Source organism: Protopterus annectens, chromosome 7.part0, assembly GCF_019279795.1.
Source record: "Protopterus annectens isolate FY-2018-M chromosome 7.part0, PAN1.0, whole genome shotgun sequence".
In the NCBI taxonomy this organism is placed as follows: Eukaryota; Metazoa; Chordata; order Ceratodontiformes; family Protopteridae; genus Protopterus; species Protopterus annectens.
The window spans coordinates 253,945,764-253,959,761 of NC_056739.1; the positions used below are offsets into that span (position 1 = coordinate 253,945,764).

Here is a 13,998-nt window from a genome sequence, read left to right on the forward strand (position 1 = left end):
ATCTGCAAGAAAAATTGGGCAAACACAATCACTATACCAAACCAGGGAAAAAGTGTGTTTGAGCAAACCACAATGACAGAATCACAAGAGACACAATATAAAATCCAAATATATATTTAATAAATAGTTAGTTAAGTGCTTTTGTTTTGTAAAGCACAAAACTTCATCAGCACAAAATGGTACATTCTCACGCTTCTTTAAAATACATGTACCAACCAGTAAAATAACTAAGCTCAATAACCCAAGGCTATTGGAAAGATTTAAAGCAACATTACAGTCATTTATCAAATTATGGATATTTGACAGAAATGGGGTTCTACCCTGTCCTCACTGTACTATGACATCAGAATTGGTATATCTAAATAACACAGGATGTGGGTGTGCAGGGGGGGGGGGTTTACCCACCTCAACTAAAGATACTTTATTTTTTTGTTTTCTTTTCTATGGTGTCTGTCTTGATCTTGTGAGATCAATATTTTGGCATTCAAATATATGTGTGTGTTTGATGTTATGACATAAATCCAGTTAAGCTTAATAAGGCGGTTAATTTCCCAGCAAAGAATATTCCACTTTTAATAGCGTTCTGCAAAAGTTACCTATTTAGAAGAATCTTTAACTGTAACTCTTGGTTCAGAGCACTTCTCATAAGTAAGAATAGCATTTGTATCATGTTAAGAGCCATGACACTTATTTTAAACTCTAGTTATACAGCAAGCAAAACACTTTCTACAGGTTCCCTCATATAAACAACATAAACTTTTTTGGCTTTTTATTACATTTTTTAAGTCACTAACACTGAGATTCCAGTTAATAATGTTCAAAAAATGGTAACACTGACATCAAGTAATATACTCTGTTGCAAGCATTTTTAAAATGATGTTGTTGCTACCCGGTTCAAAATTAATAAATCAACATAGAAAACCATACAAATCACTTCTGTTTGTTCTCTTAGAGCAATACAAGCTGATATGAGCGAGGACAGCAACATTATGGCTTTAAATGTTTGTTTACAATGTATCAGCAGCATACTTTATTTTCAGTCAGCTTTACCAAATGTCATTCATGCAGTTTCTAGTTAACTATAATGAAGGTACTTAAAGAGTGCAGTAAATAAACAAAAAGAAGTTTCATTATTTTCCAAAGTACATCAATGGAATATCAGTTCTGACTATTATACTACCGAGAGCAAGTTTTGGTCTTCCCCTAGCCATGAGACTGGTTACCGATACTCAAAAGGTCTGTTACAAACTTTAAAAGATAGGTTTATGCCACATAAACTATGGAAGACTAAAATCTAGTCATTTGGGATGTGCCGCTTCTACTGAAAATACCTAAAAACCGAGAGTTCCATTCTGGACAATTTAAACAATTGTCCTTTTGAGGAACAAGCCTCAGTGCACCCCCAAGTAGTGAGCAAGCCTGCAAACCCAAACTTTTATATACTAATGCCATGGTTGTTGTACAACTGTGTGCAAAGAGGAAATGTCCCAATACAGTGCACATCCGCTGTGAGGAGTCACTTTTTTTTCTCACATGAGTAAGGAAGCAATTTCCAACATTTAGAGTATTGAGAACACGTGAGGAAGCCATATGTGCCACAGCACTATAAAGCAATAATCCTAGAATTTATTTTCTTCATTACTCATGTTCAGCAATGAATTTTCTTATTCATTATGTACATAGCCATGCTCCAGAAAATTGGACATTAACTAAAATATATAGGTCTTGTATAAAAATCATAAACCCCTTCTCCTTCTGTACCACATTAGACAAAAACAGCAGTTTCCTTCTTTTTCATACATCATTGTTATATATCATTACCAGAATATTTTAACCTAGACATTGTTATCTATTAGCTTTTCTGATACACTGCAGACCATCCTAGATGAATCTGTAAACCCCACTCAAGATAAATCCATCATTTCCATATAAGTGTCGATATTCTTCTAGCAGAGGGACCCAGGAATGAAGGATTTATTTATGTTCTGGATTGTATCACTTATGGTTACAAATAAGAATAGCACAGACTTGCAACTCTTCATTCAGAAAAAAAAAACAACAGACTGTTTATTATTTAATGGTACACTCACAACAATAATATTGAAAATGCACCCTCAGTTGGAATGGTTTCACAGGAGTTAAATATAATAAAAAAGTATAATTAGAAAACAGAAAGAAAATGACTGTTTTCAGTGTCTTTAGGTTATGAAGTCCACAGTATGACATTATGATATTCTACCAAAAAAGATCAACAATCAAAACCAACGTATGTTTTTTTTTTTTTTTGGGGGGGGGGTGTTGCTTGCCATCCTCAATTTCCAAGCAGAAAAGGCTACCAAAATCCTCTGAAATGCAAGAATGTGCATAGACTGCTAGAGGTGTGATTGACATATACAGCATTATCTACATCTGATCAATTCATGTATATTAAACAGATAGGAAATGGGCAACATAAGACGTAGACGATAAGAGCAAAACTGTTAAAAGTTTATATGGCTTTCCTGCATCTGGCTAGGCATTGTATATTAGTCAGTTGTACTACAATTAATCAGTTGAGTTTTCTCATTAATTTGCTATCAAGTCTGTGATACATAAAAAGGTTTTCTAACATCAAAAATACTTATGAAACAACTTAATCATTACAAACTATACTTCCCAAGCCTGCTACAGATCCCCTCACAACCATCATATATAGTATGGTAAGGAGCTATGCTCTGATGTTTAAAGAAATATGAAAATGCCTAGCTAAGTCACAGCACCCTGGAGTAAATTTACTGCTAAAAGGCTGATTTCATTTGTCAGTTCTATATGCACTTGTCTGATACTGCAAGTTTTTGTGCTTTCCAGTACTGGGAAAATGCACACATTCCCTGGGGATCACTTCTATGTCTCTGCTCGACAATGGCACAGGAAAATAACTTTCTTGGGTGGTGTAAGCCAGGGAACCTTGTTGGCTAGGCTTACGTAGGCCCTTGGGCTGATAGCCTAGTACCTACCTATGAACCTATGAAGGGGCTGTCTCAAGAAGATGATATCATCCAGTCTCCAATCACATTACTGCTGCACCAGCCAATTATTACATTCATATTACAGTACGACAGAAATTTTATATTAACTGAAAATTACTCTGTGGGAAGCAACACTTAGGTATTACTATTAAACAATAGTTAATAACTATTATTATTATTATTTATCTTTTCTTTCAGGGTCCAAAGACAGTGGCACATGTGAAAGCACTGCTAGGCCTCTAAAGACTCACGATGCAGGTAATTTCTATTGCATTGTTCACTCATAGATAACTATTATTTATACTATTCACTTTGCTCATTTATCAGAAAAGTACTTGCTAGGAAGCAGCAAAATATTTACGAGAATCTGTGCATTTAATATTGATGCATAATTGACTGAAAATTCATATTTTCATAATCCACCCAAAAAATGTTTGAGACAGATACAAACAGTGATTTTCTGATAGATTTACTAGATGTTATATTTTGCTGTATGAAGTAAATGTGCAAACTGCTATTCATATGATTCCAATATGTTATTCATTCATCTCTTAAGCAGTAACCGCAGAGTTACATCACTTCTGTACATTTCTTGTAGGTATGTGATTTGTATAACCTTGCAATAAAAATCACAAATTGTTGTATGTGCACACAGAATTTTATGAGTATACTTTATCAGAAATCCAGATTGTGAAGGTACCTAATTATGATTAGTGATGTGATAACCTATGGCTGAGATTTAAAGATGCACTTAGAATGGTATACAGAATGTAGCACAGAGCTCATCTTACTCACCATGCTGGCAGACTCAAGATTCTGGAACAGAAGTTGATATCAGTCATGGTGAGAATAGTTCTCCTTAGCAGACATGATTCTAATTAGGTTGTAGGGTGTAGTGCAAGGCAGCAATGTGTCCTGAGACTCTCACACTGCTCTTGACATTCATGGGTATGAGTAGTCTGCCTGCAATGAGTACAACTTTGTATCTCTTATTGTGGGAGATGCTCATAGCTATGCCCCCTTCAGCCCAGACTATAAGGTAGTTTCCACAGCCACCAGTCACTTCTGCCAGCTACCTTAAGGCCCTTAATATTAATATTACATGGTAATATTAATATTAACACAAATGGTAGTTTGACCAAGAGCAAAGCTATTAGGAGTGACCCACACAGTATCACCAAATAAATAAGCAAATACTCTCAAAACTTAAATATCTTTACATAGATTAGCCACACTGAAAAATGTAAATATATTTAATAATAAATAACAAAAGAACAAGACAATATTAAATATATATTCACAGTGACATCAGAGTTCAAAACCACATGAAATATTTAAAATAACATTGTAGTATAGGCTCACACAAAGAAAAGCATCTAAACTAAACTTCACTATATTCCTGACAGTATCTAAGAGAATTATACTGTTCCTTAGAAACATACTTCTTTAGTGGAAGGAAGATGTAGTGAATGTATCTTCTAGTTATTGTCAGGTCCAAGACAGAATGCAGAATGCTCTGTCTCACTAAGAGACTTCTCAAATTATTATCAAAATATTACTGCTGGGAAAGCTTGCAGAATGACCTAATGTCTGGTTATTTGACTTCTAGTTCCCAGGACAAAACCCTCATTGCTAGAAGCTGGCAGCATTTGTCATCTACCTGTAAAAATATACAGGCAAGGGCTTTTCCTCAGATTTTTGGCAGATGCTGGAAGTCATAAAACAATTGTATTCCTTCATGCTTCAAAAGTAGCAATTAGTTCACTCCAAGGACAATACAGAAAGCTTCTTAATACAGACCTTGTGTCCCTAGCTGCACTGAAAACTTGAGAGATAGCCTCTTTATTGCATCCTATAAAGTCATTTAATTTCAGATATTTTTCTAAAGTTTGTTGGACTCAGGTTAACTTCATGTATTCCAATTTCCACTGTTACAATATATACATTTAAACAGTTAAAATAGTGTGTGTACATTTCTGGTCTTTTCCAGTAGGGCACACTATGGTTACATTTGAAATAGCACTTTGAAAATACCTTTCCAACACACGTCTGTACAAGCAGTTTAATATACATATGACATGCAGTTTTAATACATTTGTAACACAAGCATCTTGTATAAATAATTTCGATATTCACCAATAACATATAATTATTTACAAAATTCCAGCTAACAGTGCTGGCTGTATCTCCTTTTGCCACAGTGTGTATGTGTGTGTAACACTAAATAGGCAAAATTATAATCATGGGTTCCCAGATATATCTTGATACCACAGTCTATTTCAAAGACATAGTTTGAAGAAAGCAGCATGCTCTCTGCTAATATGTCTAATGAATATGACTGTTTTACTGTATGTTGGGTAGTGTGGCATTGTACTGGACTTAATTAACAAAACACTTACTCTACTTTATTCACTTACTAATGAGAGCAATGGTACTAGAGGTAAATGCCCAAACTGATTACTTTTATTATTTAGGATGTGAGAGAAAGAAAAAACGTCTGCTGCCTACTACATATATTCTTCCCTTCTATAATCAAATGTTAATACAAAACACCATTAAGGCCATACTGAATTTAACCTTGGGTTAAACATTTATAATTCATGGTGACCTGAAGACAGAATGGTCTTGACCATGAAAAGGTCAGCTAAACATATACTTGTCATTGAAATATCTGAAACAAATTGTAAACAAATGAACTAGACTAAATATAACTATATCTAGAAGCACAATCCTTGATGTAGTAGTTACAAATATTACTGACAAGGAAATAATGTTATAATCCATCTATCCTCACTGAGTTATCACTGTCCAGTGATAACTACATGGTCCCTGAAAAATATTAAGACTACCTACAGTCATTATAAACCATTCCATTTCTGATTTGTCAAAAAACATAGTGACACACACAGACGGAATCCTACAACATACTTGCAAGCACTATATTACTACAGTAATAACTTTTTATAATTTCCTCACAATCAGTCAAGAATGGCTCTACTCGCTAACATCTAAAACAATCTCCATGAATAAGTAACCACAGATGACACCTGACCTTAAGGATTTAAATTAAAACCAGAAAAATGTCAGAGAGAATTGAAAAGGAATGTCAAGAACACCAGAAAATTGGCAGAATTCCCAAAACTCAAATAAATTAATCAGAAAAAAACACTAAAATAGCTAAACTTTACAAAATTCACAAATAAAGCTACTAGGAGAACTTGAGGTGTTTCATCAATCCTCTAAGCATATCTGTTGCAATAAAATTTTCATAAAGGCACCTATAGGTGACACAGTAAAAATGATTTCCAACCTAAATTATGTTAAAGATGCCATTGTCTCCCCCAGTGAAACACCCATCATATTCCTTTTACTATTCCTTCTCAACAGCTTCTAGAGTGCCCAATTGTAATCTAAACAGCCACATTCCACAATCCAAGTTTTTACAAATACTGAGTGCATTATTTAAAAAATTCCCTCAGATTATCTGTAATCTTACTTAATCACAGTCAAATATTTCCTTTTTAATTTACTTTTTATCCCTCATCCCAAAGCACCCAACCCCCATCTTTTCCTAGCAATAGCCACCCTATGTTAGCAGTCTCCCACTGGACAGAAATTCTTGAGAAAATGATTTATAATTAATTTTTGGATTATATCAATGCATATCATTTATCATCTGACAGACAGAATGGATATAGGCAGTAGTGTAATACCATAACATCTTAGGAATGCCTGCTAACCCTAACCCTTACCTTGAAAACAACATTCTGCAACACTTCTTCTTCTAGTCAGAAAAAAGTAGAAGCTAATGTTATGGATGGGGTTTTAGTGTTAAGATCACAAAAGAATATTGTTTACTTTTATACATTCGATTTTTATAATTTTTGGTTAAATGTGCATTTGATGTTATTTTTGCTGTTTGATTCATATATATATATATATATATATATATATATATATATATATATATCTATATGCATACACGTGTGTGCTAATATAATTCATTGATCTATATGAGTTTCAGTACAAATGCACATGGTCTGCAATATAGACTGCCTTAATATTTTTCCAGCTCTACTATATTTCAATATATAATGAACATTGTACGTTAGCTACTGTATTAAACAGTGATTGCAGCACTTTCTCTATAAAAAAAATATGAATACTATACCAAAGCATTTGTGCTGCTGCAGAAATACAGGTTCCAGTACAGCAAACAAAAAAAAATGGTACATTATAGTAATTTTTTCTGATCTGAAGCTATAACACTGTTTTAAATAAATAAAAACATGTTTAAGAAGCAGTTTGCACTATGATACAGAAATAAGCATTTTCTTGTTTTTCTTATATCCAGATTCCATACAGTGAACTTCTCAGAGGATTGAATGTCTCCATATGAGCTCTTCAACATTGTTAGCGCTTTGTATTAAGCACAGTTCTTTGCATAGTGCCAGATGCAAACAAAATGATTCACAAAATGGACTGTAATTTATGCAACTCTTTTGTATAAACAAGTCTGATGCCAACAACACAGTTTGAATGTAAGCATAATATTGATATATGAAGTGATATGTAGTAACTGTTCAACAGAGTATTGTATTTATAAATGCAAGACAGAATAAAAGCAAATGATGCTATTACTGCATGAAGGCATACTATGAATAAAATAATAACATTCCAGAATTTAGCATGTGTTGTGCTTGCTTTCCTATGTTCATTGTATTCACTGCAGTCATTATAAAAAAAAAAAAAAAACATTTTGTAAATTTTTCTCAATTGGAGAAAATATCTGAATACAACAAAACTCACAAAAAGCTGCACTTGCAATGTGCAGAAGTTTGCTTTCGCACCCATTAAGTATATTAATTGCACAGTTACACAGCAGCAACAACAAAAAAACTTTTACTAAAATGTGATGCAGCTATAACTATGCAAGTACTGGGACTTTTGATTAAACAGAATTTGTTCAATAAATGAAACCTGAATAAATGCCAAATCAAAAAAATAAACAACTGCAGGATAGCCTAGCCAGTGTAGAAGAGAGATTAAAACAGTTCTACGTATTTCTCAACCTGTAAATAGAAACAACTCAGTGAACTGTACTTAAAGCCTTAAAATTTCTGTGTCACAGCAAAGCAAAAAATGTCAGAAAGCGAAAGAAAACATACCTGGAAAACATGACTCATAATTAAACAAATATCTCCAAGCACTGTATTAAGAGTATCCAAAACAGTTTACTGTGCAATGCATTGCAGAACAATTGCTTAAAGGCAGAAGGAGACATTAAGACTTTCTAGTGTGATATTTTAAGTGTTTGAGCATTCTAGCTCTCATCTATCCCAATCTGCCTACTTAGACATATTCTAACTTTCCTCTGTCTCTTGAATGCCTCTGTGGAGTGTTTACTTGTATGCCATTCATCATAGTAGCTCTGTCTATGGGTCCACAGTGCCTTCTGTGAAAATTTACTTTCAAGGACTCCCACAGCAGTAATTCCCTATGATCATGTTCCTCTGACCCTCATTCTGCCTATGTCCGTTCTGTTTGTAATGACCCCTTCACATCTTGCACCAGTATTATGTTCTCCTTGTGTCAAGTACGATAATTAGAAATCCCTCTCCCATGAAAAAACAAAACTTAAAGTCCTCTCTTCATAATACAACCATTAAGTCACTTCTTATAGCAAATGATTAGAGATAATAGTGGATGATAATCATAAATTTGACTTGCATATACAAAATTGCATAAGAAAAACTCATCAGAAACTAGGGATGCTTTATAGAGCCAAAACTTTCTCACAGACACTACTAAAGCTACATTTGCCACTACATATCTCCTCCTCGCTCCTCGTTATGGTGCTCCCATCCTTATCAACCTTCAGGCATCACAAAAATCAAAACTCGAACAATGTTCTAAGAAAGTTGATAAATTTGTGGCAAATACCCTGTTCAGAACCCACTACTGTATAGCACTAAACAGCTAAATTGGTTAGAACTACCTTAGCAAATAACAAGTACCACTTATAAAGCTATCCAAAATCCATCTGCTTGCCTAGTACTAAATACAATTCTATACATCTATGTTTCTAGTCAGTCATTAAAATCTAATGACCAAAAGTTGCTGTCTGTCCACAAACCTATCAAATCTAATGGCCATTGTCTGTACCGTGTTGCTATACCCTGGAATTCATTATCTCTATCCATCTAGTCAATACCTACGCGTCCTTCAAAACCATTCTGATAGATGTCCCAGTCAAAAGCTGGCTCTGTTCTTGCTCAGCACCAGGATACACAATATCCCTAAATGTGGACAAATACCTATTCATACCTTACATCTCCTTACTCTCCCTTCTTCACTCACTTTATTACTTCTATAAATTTCTCTCCCCTTTCTCTCTAAATTTACCATAAGCCTGCTTTTCTTACTTTGCAGTGCAATTCATGTTTGTATTATACTAATTTACCTTTAATTTCTCTAATTAGTAAATTGTTTTCATATAATGGGTATCTTTTCTTAAGAAATGTTTTCATACTATGTCTACTGCTATAATTAAACTATTTTTTTGTATTATTTTTAAAGACTGCAAAATTGTTATTCTTAAAACGGTTTGTAATACTCTGGAAGTTTTCTCCCCGGGCATCAGTTGAAAATGGGCTCCTACCCAGATGGACTTTCCCAGTAATCACATGTCAATAAAATAAATAAATAAAATATGGAAAGTTGTACCTCATTACAATGTTCATTCCCCTTCATTCCAATGTATTTTTTTTTTGGTTGCTATCTTCTTGACTCCTTATGATAGCTTCATATCCTTTGCCTTATACGGCCTCCATAACACTATGCAGAACTCAGGGTGTGATGTAATCAAGACCCTGAAGACTGGAACCATTAGCTCCTTTCTTCTGCAAACTATCCATAAGGGTAAATACCCCAGTATTCCTCTTGCTGCTACTGCTGCCCTCAAATGCTGCTCCCTTTGATCCAGACAAGCTGTGGTCAACATTCACAGATCCTGTTCCTGTTCTCTTCCAATCAGCTCCACTCTGCTGGGTTGATACTTTAAAATCATGACTGTTATACCCTAATAGTAGCAATCTGAATCTGTTTATACTCAACATCAACAGTCCACTTGTCAACCTTTCCAAGTCCTTTGCTTGACACTTCACCCCCCCACCTCTGAACCTATTTGTGTCATCAGCAAAGAGGTCGTTACCATTTTCTGCTTTATCAAGTATGTCTGACACAAGCAATGACAGATACTGGACTCAAGATAGATATTTGTTGCACTGCATTAATCACTTTCCCAATTACTGACATGTAGTTATGCAACCATGCAGCTGCCTAATTCCTGAATCTTGGTTCTACTTTTAAAGACTCCCATTTTCCTATCAGCATCTTGCACGGAACATAGTCTAATTTTTTCTGAAGTCCAAATAGATTATTTCTACTGCTATTTCCTGTCAAGTTAATCTGTAATCCAGTCATAAAACTGGATGACATTATAGTAACAGATACGGATAGCCACAAACCCATGCTGAAGACTCACATGAAGACTGCTGTGCTGTAGCATTGTTGCCAGACATCAGCTCAGGGTTATCTACATGACATTCTCTGCTACTGTTGTTAAGCTTATAGGCCTGTACTGCTCTGAACCAAACCACTACAGAGGTACAACAGTTGCTATTTTCCAGTCCATTGCTACTTCTGCACTAGCTGGTGATCTGTTAGGTTTCAGGGCAAAGGGAATCAGCTAATATTCTCTGTGTTTCTCAGGATTTAAGGAGGTTACACCCTTGTTCTGTATCTAGTCTGATGCATTCCTTCATATCTGATCTCACATTTAATGTCCTCACTTATATTGATTTCTCCTGTAAATTCTGCCCTTCCTTTTTTGCCATTCATGAGCAACCTAAAACAAGGCACCTTCATTAGCCACTTCATCCTACCGTATGCAAACATTTTCTGATATCTGTAATGTTGACCCCCAGCTCCAATATTACTGCATGGAACTCCCTGTCTTCTCAAACAGACACCTCATAATCTAGGTTAACACCACCTAGCCATGGAATGAGTCAACCTTGTTTATTACTTTACCATTGAGTGGATCTAGAAACAACACTTGAAAGTAATCATGCGACCATAAGATTCCCAGCAATATACACCTTTAAACTGACACACTTAAGCTTGTTCCACTCTTTTTCATCCCTCAAAATGAACAAAGCTGTAAAGAATAACCCTAGTGTAAATGTATGTCTACCTATCTAATTATAGGGGCTAGCCTTAAAGGTACTTAAAGTAGTCGTTTGTTTGGCCTGTAGTGGTAATATATTCCATAGGTTGAGAATGCATTGAGTTAGGAATCCATCACTGTAATGAGTCTTGTTTGTTAGTGTAGATTTACTCACATAGTGTGGGTGTTTGTAGAGCCACTGGCTTTGTAAACAAATAGAAGGTCAAATAAGATTGATCTTTCAAGTCCCAAAAACTCAAACACAAGTCATTTTGCAACAACCAGTATGTTACTAAATAAAAGGTGAGTCACTCTAGTCTCCAAGGATACCTGAAGGCTTTAAGGTCTTTAATTTTCTTGATTAGGTATTTCTGAGGCCTTTCTAGTTTAATGATTTGCCTAGAGTTATACATACTAAAGGAGACAATGCATATGCATTCAATGATGGGCCTTTTAAGAGAAGACAACAGTGGAAGAACTACTGTTTTGGATCTTGATGATATTTCCATAGAAATTAATTGGGACAATAGAAGGATTTCATGACTATGGTGGAAACATGATGACGAAATAATCAAATGAGAGAGAGTCATTAAAATAAGTACCCATGAGTCTTATGACAGTGTTTGTCTGAAGAAGCATGTCATTAATAATGCCTGAGATGGAAATACCTTTTTTGGCAAATGCTACTGTGATGCACATTTTTGGATTTAGACTGGAACCATTTTCAGTAAACTAGGAATGTAAATAGTCCATCACTTGCTGGAGCTGTCTAATATCAGGGGATGAGTAAATAGCAGTGCCCAGCTTGCAGCAAATATTGAGAACCACACTTTTGGGATATTGGATTGGATGTCTGAAAAATAAACACCAAACAGTGGAGAGTCCAGCTCTGATCTTGTGGTTGCCCAGCTAGTAACATTTTTATTATAGACAGGGTACCAGCAGTCATCACAACTTTGGAACTGTTGGATAGCCGATTTGCTATCCAGTATATAGCATAGGCAATTGTATAAAGTTTATCAAATTTTTTAATGACACCAGCATGGGCAATACTGCCTAACTTAACTTAACTTAAGCAATGTACACTGATTGATCACTTTTCACAACCTCTCTATTCCTTTCAGTGATAAGACTAGGTTCAGGAGACAGGACCTGCCCTTCATAAAGCCAAACTGATTGGTGCTAGAGCAGTTAAGCTATCTAGGTCTGCAGAAATTAGTTCTAATTTGATGCACTGCATACAAAGCCAGTGAGGCTGATGGGATAGGAACCTTGATCTGAAGAGGGTCCACCCTTGTGGAGGTGAGTCACAGTGGTTAATTTTCAGATATGAGGTGCAAACTATTTGAACAGGCTGAGCCTTAGCAGGTTAAGTAGAGGTTCAGATAGTGTGTACGTTGCACTGAACAGAATGCAGACTGGTGTGCTGTCTGGTCCCATGAAAGTATTAGTTTTACTGTTAGACAGGGAGTATAAGACTTGTCTCAAACTCATCTCAGAGGAAACAAAATTTTCAGGGATAATGGGGGGAGCAATCTGCATAGGTAGTGTAAAGTTAGCACTAAATTTCTGTACTAATATTTTAAATGTGAATAAAATAAATGTGGATGGTCTCTGCAAGTAACACCATATCTTCTCTTTCATGCAAGCCCTTCTGAAATACATGTACAAGCAAATCTGTTGAATTGAAAAGTGCCAAATACTGTGCCATGTTTTTAAAGCAATCAAGACAGAATTACTTTTTGAAGTGCATATCATTGTCTGTTGTGCGCGTAGTACATTTTTAATTCCTCTGTTCTCCTGCCCTGGTTTTGGACTCTTGGCATTTGGTATCTGTAGAGCTTAAACTAGCATCTATAGGATAGTAAACAGACTCTTAACCTATAATTCTGCTCCAACTGCTCTTCTGAAATAACTATTAACCTCTTACTACTCTAGCTATTTTCATGTTTTTCTAATCTTTTTTCTCTATATATTTTTTTAATTTCTTGCAACATAATTCTTGTACCTACAACTGCTGCAGAGTACAGTAACATCTTTTATATATTCCCACAGCTAAAGTGAATACATATACTGTAATTCAATGTATACTTTACAGCCAATAGATCCAACTAGAACATGAGTCTTTTTTACCCTTAGCCGGTATATGTTTTTAAATTCAGTACTTGTATACTAGTTGACATCCATTACCACTTATACTGTTAGGTAGAGAAACAAAATGCTGACAAATAGAGCGTCTCTGTACTGAGCTCTTTATATCACTACTAGCCACTCTGTCACCTGGCCATTAAACCCTTATACTACTTGCATTCTGCATCTTTTATTAGCTGTATTTTCTTGGAGTCTATCTTAATCTGTTAAAAGATCTGTAGTTACACTTACCTATTATCATTCTTAGCTGATTGTTTCTGGAGACATTATTTCATCTCGCTGGGTGGACCATGCTCCATTCCTCATTCCTGCTTCCAATTCACACACCCCGCTACCTCTATATTTACAGCGTCAAGACACAGCAACTTCTCTTCTGCCCACCAATCACAAAACTTAATTTCACTATAAGTACTTCACAATAGACAATAATCTTCTATCTTTTATACAACATGGCTACCATCTCCATCATAGCACCGCTTCTACCCTACCAGCTGAATTACTGAGTGAACTTAAAGCTCAAAACCTATATATCCTATCAAACTAAATAGCATTTTCAATCTTGCTCTCCAAGCTCACTAACTTCTATAATATTCTACTCTTTAGTACCTC

General features: G+C 35.2%; 1 protein-coding gene across 1 annotated transcript in view; it reads left to right on the top strand.

Annotated features, from left to right (window-relative positions):
* The window catches only part of LOC122806379 (albumin-like), a 211,177-nt gene extending 203,486 nt beyond the window's left edge, over nt 1-7,691 (top strand). Inside the window, exons 14-15 of the mRNA XM_044076733.1 lie at nt 3,207-3,266; nt 7,363-7,691. Coding sequence (XP_043932668.1) covers nt 3,207-3,251 — 45 coding nt within the window. The 3' untranslated portion in view covers nt 3,252-3,266; nt 7,363-7,691. The remainder of the gene's footprint in view (nt 1-3,206; nt 3,267-7,362) is intronic.
* The last annotated feature ends 6,307 nt before the right edge of the window (nt 7,692-13,998 follow it).